Source organism: Helobdella robusta (genome assembly GCF_000326865.2).
Source record: "Helobdella robusta unplaced genomic scaffold HELROscaffold_2, whole genome shotgun sequence".
Classification (NCBI taxonomy): domain Eukaryota; kingdom Metazoa; phylum Annelida; class Clitellata; order Rhynchobdellida; family Glossiphoniidae; genus Helobdella; species Helobdella robusta.
This window is the reverse complement of record NW_008704083.1, coordinates 1200537-1208036: the sequence shown is the minus strand read 5'-3', so window position 1 is coordinate 1208036 and position 7500 is coordinate 1200537. Positions and strand designations below refer to the sequence as shown.

The 7500-nt window shown below is 32.6% G+C and overlaps 4 protein-coding genes across 4 annotated transcripts in view; 1 reads left to right on the top strand and 3 right to left on the bottom strand.

Annotated features, from left to right (window-relative positions):
* HELRODRAFT_160001 (hypothetical protein) overlaps positions 1 to 298 on the top strand; it is a gene marked incomplete at both ends in the record, with an annotated part of 1179 nt that extends 881 nt beyond the window's left edge. The window contains one exon of the mRNA XM_009017029.1: positions 52 to 298. Coding sequence (XP_009015277.1) covers positions 52 to 298 — 247 coding nt within the window. The remainder of the gene's footprint in view (positions 1 to 51) is intronic.
* Positions 299 to 835: 537 nt separating this feature from the next.
* On the bottom strand, positions 836 to 2967 carry HELRODRAFT_64578 (hypothetical protein; the record flags this gene model as incomplete). Its single annotated transcript, XM_009017028.1, has 6 exons — positions 836 to 942; positions 1897 to 2033; positions 2113 to 2204; positions 2268 to 2361; positions 2580 to 2666; positions 2837 to 2967. 6 exons carry the CDS (start codon positions 2965 to 2967, stop codon positions 836 to 838), a joined length of 648 nt encoding a protein of 215 aa, XP_009015276.1.
* A 906-nt stretch (positions 2968 to 3873) lies between these two features.
* Positions 3874 to 6235, bottom strand: HELRODRAFT_188224 (hypothetical protein; the record flags this gene model as incomplete). Its single annotated transcript, XM_009017027.1, has 7 exons — positions 5992 to 6235; positions 5467 to 5668; positions 5230 to 5286; positions 4867 to 5082; positions 4545 to 4667; positions 4010 to 4119; positions 3874 to 3952 (listed from the first exon to the last, which is right to left on the bottom strand). Exons 1-7 carry the CDS (start codon positions 6009 to 6011, stop codon positions 3874 to 3876), a joined length of 807 nt encoding a protein of 268 aa, XP_009015275.1. The 5' UTR covers positions 6012 to 6235.
* A 1129-nt stretch (positions 6236 to 7364) lies between these two features.
* The window catches only part of HELRODRAFT_159998 (hypothetical protein), a gene marked incomplete at both ends in the record, with an annotated part of 11462 nt that continues 11326 nt past the window's right edge, over positions 7365 to 7500 (bottom strand). The window contains one exon of the mRNA XM_009017026.1: positions 7365 to 7500. This exon is cut by the window's right edge and continues 623 nt beyond it. Coding sequence (XP_009015274.1) covers positions 7365 to 7500 — 136 coding nt within the window.

Here is a 7500-nt window from a genome sequence, read left to right as displayed (position 1 = left end):
AACATTTATATCAAAATTTATATTTTTCACAAAAAAATGAATGAAAAATAGGGATGAGACAGAAGCGTTTACCAGAGATGAGGTAGAAAAATTCTTCCACATAGAGGAAGTCTTACATTGGGCAACCAGACAGGGCGGTACACCTAATGACTTCAGAGGGGCAACGGTTAAAAGTGAAAAAAATTCAAGAGGAAAAGCCCGGAAAGTCAACCTTATCGAATGTAGTGCTCTGAAGGGCATCGGCGTGGAACAAGCGTTAAATTGGTTGTTGTGTGTTTGCCTGGGGGAAGACAGTTAATTAGTTGGAAGTTTACTTAGGTTTAGTGATGTACTGAAAATGAATTTTGATTCGATATTAGCTATTTTTTCATAGACTTTCAATCGAATTCTTGACTGCTTTGTCTGCTTTGTTTTTCTTTGGATTGCTACAAAGATGTTGTGAACGGTTCTGTTAAATTTTTGTTTTTTGATCTCGATATAATGATTTCATTTTGGTTTCATTTTTTTCTTATTGTGTTTCTACTGCAATCTTATGTTTGATTTTAATTTACAAAATTTACAAGCTCAATCTTATTTTATACCCATGATGTTATTGATGATGGTGGTGTTATTTTGCTTAACCATTTTCATTTCAGTATTTACGTCACGTGTATCTGTATCTCGATTTTGAATTGTTTTTGATTCAATAAGATTATTAAAAAATCTCTTTTCAATATGAGATTTTATTTGAAAAAAAAAATAAAGATCCATTATAATTAGATTCGATAACTAGATTACAATGAAAAATTCTAAATAAGAAAAGATTCAAATTGAAACAATATAAAATATCTTTCGATTATTTCCTTTTAAACTTCAGTATTAGTAAATGTTCTATGCCAGCTCTTCTTTCCATAACTGTGCTACAAGTGAATCCATAGCTAGACATTATCCCCACTATTTCATCTGCATTTTTTAATATTTAATTTTTTAAATAATTAGTTAGTTTATTAATTTATGTATTTATTTATTTAATTATTTATTTATTACATTTATAATATAATTCAGTATAATTAGTTAGACTGACATTATTCAAATGACTCTATCATCATAATAAAATGGTAAAAAATTTATTATTAAAATAATAAATGGACAAAAAACATTTGTTATAAACATTATATAAACAAACAACACACTTTTAGACGACATTTTCCCCGAGATCGGGGGTTGCCGTTTGGCTACCTATGATGAAACCGAAATACCCCTCGACGCCATCCACATCTGTCACTCGCCTCAGTATCACGCAACCCCGCTTTCACTTTGTCCTTCTCCACCTGCTCTCTCCATCCCAGTTGCGGAAGACCTCTTCCTATCACTCCTTCAACCTCGAACTCCAACACTCGCCTAATCCCGACCCTTTCATCCCTTCTCAACACATGTCCATACCACCGCAATCTCGATCTCCTTGTCAATGTCACAATGTCCTCATTCAGTCCCATCCTCGACATCAGCTCTGTACTACTCCTCCTACCCTTCACTTTAACCCCACACATCATCCTCACCATAGCTCTTTCAGCCCTCTGCAGTACACTTTCCTCCTCTCTCCTCAACACCCAAGTTTCACCACCATATACCATCGCTGCTCTCACACATGCTTTATATACCCTCCCTTTCATTTTCACTGACCATTTCTTTCCACACAATACCCCACCAAGTTCCCTAAATTTCATCCATCCCACACAAACTCTAGTCGTAACAGCGTTCAAACATCCTCCATCCGCGTTCAGCTTAACCCCTAAATAAACAAAGCTTTCCACTCTTTCAATACCACCACTCAACCCCGTCCTTGAGTCCGTCCTATTAATCACACCATGAACACACATTATATAAATAAATAAATAAATTTTTAATATTTTTCACCTGGTTTATTCGGCTTTATAGCCACCAAGTAGAAAACTCCTTGGTGTGATAAAAGGTTCTCAACCCTTGGTAAAAATTTATCTAATACCTCCCGTCCCTTTATGCCCCCGGCCCATGATTTGCTTATGATATCAGGGCTTTCTATCTTTAAAGAAAAATTGAAAAGTTTATTAGAAAAAAGTGGAAAGAGTAAAAGTGAACAGCATAATAAATTACTATTTTACTTCTAAGCTGTCAGTCACAACATAGGGAGGGTTGAATATCAACAAATCGACAGAACGACTTAATCTTTTATCAAGTGCATCTGCCTGATTAAAAGTAAACTTCTATTAATAGCACTAAATATTGGAGTAGAAAATTTTCTTAATTACAAAATTAGTAAGAACTGGGTTTAGCTGTTGGTTCCCATTTATAATTCCAGTGGTCTTTGTCATCAGCGTGGCCTTCTTGTTTATATCCGTGCATCTTGAAAATTTTTTAACTTTTGTTAAGTTAAAATATTAACCTGAATAAATGAAATACAATACTAGCCTGACTTCACTACTAATTCCTAACTCTAAAAGTACTAGAACTATATTCTATATGTACTGCCGGCTTTTCAATATTAAAAAAAGATAGTAGTCTAGAAAGTGAATATTTGCCAAAACATTTTACACTTACATTTTACACTCACAAGCACTTACATGTAAAATGTTGCAGAACCCAACATGGCGGCAACGAACGAACTAACGCAGCCGGAACCCGATCCAACCTCCAAACAAATTAGGGGCCTGAAATTTCAAATATGACTAATTTTAGTTTTTTTAACTATTTAAAATTATTGAATGCCTCAAAAACTTAAGAAACATGTGAAGAATGAGAATAAATTAATTAATAAAAGTAAATCAGTCGTATCGTTTGATACGCGATTGATAATTTTTTTTCTAAAAAAAAAGCTTACTGGATGGATTTAATTTGCAATTCATCTTTCTCAAGAGCATCTAGTAGTAGGAATGTGTCTTCAGCTGGCTCGTAGACATCTTTAAATTCTTCACCACCCAAAATTAAATTCGGGGTCGCCCGAGAAGCCATTTGTTTCGTTTAATTAGTTTTTTAAACTATTAATCAACCAGATGAATCGTTAACAAAATAAATTAATCAGCTGAGTTTGTTTATAATGTAAAAGTAAATTCAGTGTAATGCATGTAATGAAAAGTTAATCTAAGTTAAAGTAAATTAATCTGTCGCATTTGCTGCATGTTACACTCCACCTTAAAAAAAAAGAATCATAGTACCATAGAATATGATTACATTACAATAACATTATATTAAAATTTACTATAAAACTTATTCAATATTTTACATGCATCATGCCTCTCAATTACGTGCATACTTACCAAGTGATAGTAGGCTCCTATATATCGGTATGGGCAGGGGTCTTCTGGCTTTCGAACCCACTCCCTACACAACATGACTCAGAAATTTAATTGTTTAACTATCCAAAAGAATTGTTTTAAATCAAACAATCCAATTTGTAACAATATTTGTTCCTTCATAGCAGTTTAATAGTTAGAAAAGGCAGCGTTCAAACCAAGGCTCAGCAAGATAGCACGCCGAATGCTTACAACTCAAATACTAATAGAACAATGTCTGGTGTTAAACTATTTTTCAAACAAAAATGTTATAAACAATTAAATCATTAATAAACAAGCAAAGAAAAAATCAATATATATGCACTCAATACAACGTTCAAAGAAGCAGACAACCAGAATGCTATGCAAAAAAATTTATCTGGAATGATATAAATTTTATAAAGACAGATCTCTAACTGATATATTAGTTGCCGAATGAATTCATTAGTTTTGTAAAAAGGCATATTTACGATTGATAAAAATAATACATGAGAAAAGTAATTTCAACTTAAATGCTCACAAATCTGAGTACTTCACACACGCGTCGTTTTACATTTAGTAAAAATATATCAAAATAAAATACAGTTTAGGATTTAAAGTCAGGGTATATGAACACTAATTCATCGAATACATTTGGTTGGACATTCGAGACTCTGTTTGGCGCCCTGTGGTGTCGTAATTGTGGCCGAAACCTGCAAAATTAATTGATCCAATCAAAAAACCTAACAGTTGGCATGATAGTGTAATAATGGTTAAAATGTCTGGCAATGCTGTTGTGGTGACCATGTTCGAATGCAAATTGATCACAGTCCACTGTGAGCAAGTTAAGTGTCTGCTCATGTTTCGCAGTCGTCGGGTTCAAATCCACATTACCGCGAAAAATGTTTTAAAAGTTAACTATATATTTGTACTAGAAATTAATTCAATATTGTTCAAATATATTTAAATGAAATTCAATAAATGAAAAATAAAATAGAACATACCATCTGTATTCGGATGCTGGTAAATATGAAAAAATTAATTATTATGGATAACAATAACCAAGAATAATAGTGAGCATAATAATGAAATAATTAATGATGATGACGACGACGACGATGAAGAAGATGACGATAATGATGAAGTTGATGATGAAGAGGAGGATGATTAGGATGATAATGATGATGACGACGACGATGAGAAAGAAGTTGATGACGATGATGATGACGATGATAATGATAATCGGAAAAAGAAAACCAAAAAAAAACCAACTCGAACCTTTATAATCCGGATTCCCTTATTGGCAGCTATGCAAGACATAATGGCGGCTGCCATGGATATCCCGAGAACTGCGAAGCCACTGAGGATTAGGAGGACATCTACCGGGCCCCAGGCAGTTTTCTAGGGTTTTTTATTTTATTTTACTCTATTCTGTAAAAATATATATAATTAACTAAAATTAATTCTGAAAAAACTTTTAATTAGCGAAAAAATGGACCAAAGGAAGGAAATTTACTTAATTCATCAAAAAACATAAAATTAACTCATAATAATTTAAAAAAATGGAAAAAATTGTAAAAAAAAAGGGCCAAAATCGAACCCATGTGAAGGGGGTGTTGGGCCCGGAACATAGATATTTGTAAGGGTTGTTTCTCTGATAGTATATATCATAATCGAGATACCCATCTTGAAGTCTTATAGTTTGCAAATTTTGTCTGACGCCAACGCTATCGTTGTCAGCAGCGGTTATGGCGATTCCAATCTGGACGATAGCTATGAAGCAAGTCATAGTGCAGCTGACACATGTGGTCACTATCTGTGTGTGTGTGTGTTTGAATGTGTGTGTGTTTGTAAGTCAATGTGTGTGTATGTGTGTGTGTGTTTGCGGTGTGTGTGTGAGTGTATTGTTTGATCATCTGCTCTTTCTTTTAATTTAAAATAAATTTTTTTCCAAGTGGCTCACAATGAAGGCGTTTTTCTTGTAACCAGTGAACACGCAGAACACTCCAGCAATGCATATCTGAGTGTTTCATATAATTATTTAATTAATTATTTAATAATTAATTAAATGATTAATTGTGTGTTTGTACGCGTGTGTGAATGTCTGCATGTGTGAAAACTTTTCCAATCTTCAGATTAAATTTATTTTTTAATAATCATCCATATAATTAATAATTCCAATTATGAAGTATATACCGACCAAGATACCACACCAGATGCCATAGCCGATATAATAGCCGGAAGCCAGCGTGCAAACTGCCCCTATTCCAAGTGCTGCCGAAAGCCCACCAAATAGGATCAAAATTGCCCCAAAGACAATAAATGCGACGCTTTTTGTTTCCTCCAAATAATCAAAACCTCCGGTTGGTGTCCCAAAGTCTTCACGTTTAGCTGTTGACATTCTGGGGGAATTTTTTTTGTAAAATAATTTTATCATAGTTGTACTACGTTCTATTTATGAGGTTTATAATGATTTTAGTTAATTAGGAATGAGTTTATTGAGGTTGTAACAGTAGTAGTCTGTGTGTTTGTCTTTGTGTCTGTCTGTCTTTGTATCTGTCTGTCTGTGTGCGTTCATATGTCTGACTAGGTGTTTCTGAATGTGTATGTGTGTATATGTCTGAATGTTTCCTTGAAAAGTTTTTTCTGAATTGTTCAAATCTCGGCAAAGTAATTTATAAATTAACATGAGGATATAACAAGTTACAAACATATTTAGAGATACATTGCAAACAAAAATATCATTAAGAAGATACAAAAACAAATACAGACAGATACAGCACGAGATATAATATCCGGATATAATTACTTTATTAACTTTAAATTCATTTTCGCATATTTTACCTTTTAAATTCAGAAATTATTCAATCAAACGCCATAGAGAATGAAGAAAATTCGCAATAACAATAAATAAATTTAAAAAAAAAATTTATAAATAAACATCTAAAAGATTAAAAACTATTTCAAATATTTCAACGATTGATATTTATTCATCTGCAAACATAGTCATTGTTGAGCTCCAATTCTTTGCTCACACACACGCACACACAAGCACAGACATACAAACAAACATACATACATACACACATATCCACATACATATAAATACACATATACATACATGTATTCATGTACTGCTATCATTATAAGCCTACCATTAATAATTGAATGGTAGCTTGTTTTACTAAAGATGAAAATGGCTATGGAGGATTTTGTATATGTATAATGTATATACATGCATGCATACACAAACATACATATACACATACATGCATGCATTTGACGACAAATACAATGAAAATATAATTTTGTGTAGGTAGGTAGGTGGTGGGTAGATAATTGAAAAGATGTATATATGGTTGTATAACATTGTATAAATGCGTCATGTATTTGTACTTCATAGTATATATATATGTATATAAGTGTGTATATTTGTCATTTGTATGTATGTTTAAATACACATATCTTTCCTTTCTTTTTCTCTATCTGTCTCTCTTCTCTTTCTTTTCTCTCTCTCTATACATATATATATATATATATAAGCATACATGTGCACCTGTACAGGTAAGTATTGATTGGCAGCTAAGCGTAACGTAACGTCGGGATTAATATTTTGTGTGCTATCTAAAAAAAGCGCTTGTAAATGATAAAAAATTCCCTAGCATGCTGATTAATTAATTAGTTTAGTTGATTAATTAAATCAATTAGTTTTTTAATTAGTTAATTTATACTTTTTATATAAGAGTAAGAGAGATTATTTTTATTACAAACTTGGCGAAATCGTTTAAAATTGGCTATAAATACAATGGAAAATTTAATTAAACTAATTCAATTGATAAGTAAATTTTAACACATTTAAAATAAAATGCCTAAATATTGTTAAAAACAAATGCCATAACAAGTTCGATAACTGAAAAATTAAATCCTGTTAGAATCTTTTAAAATCAACATAATCTAAACGAAGATTTTGTCACCAGCAAACAAATCCTCATCTTCACCATCATCGGTGTAAGTGTCACCACCATAAACATCATCACCACCAACGCCAACAGCATCATCATCAGCGTCATCACACCATCATCATCATCATTCTAATGTTCATCTGACATGTTTCTTCTTAATCTCTCTCAATTTTTCACACTCCTTATCACGTTTGGTGAACTTCCCGCTCATCGGGTCATCCGCCATTTTCGAATGACCACCATTACCACCATCACTACCACCATCACCACTA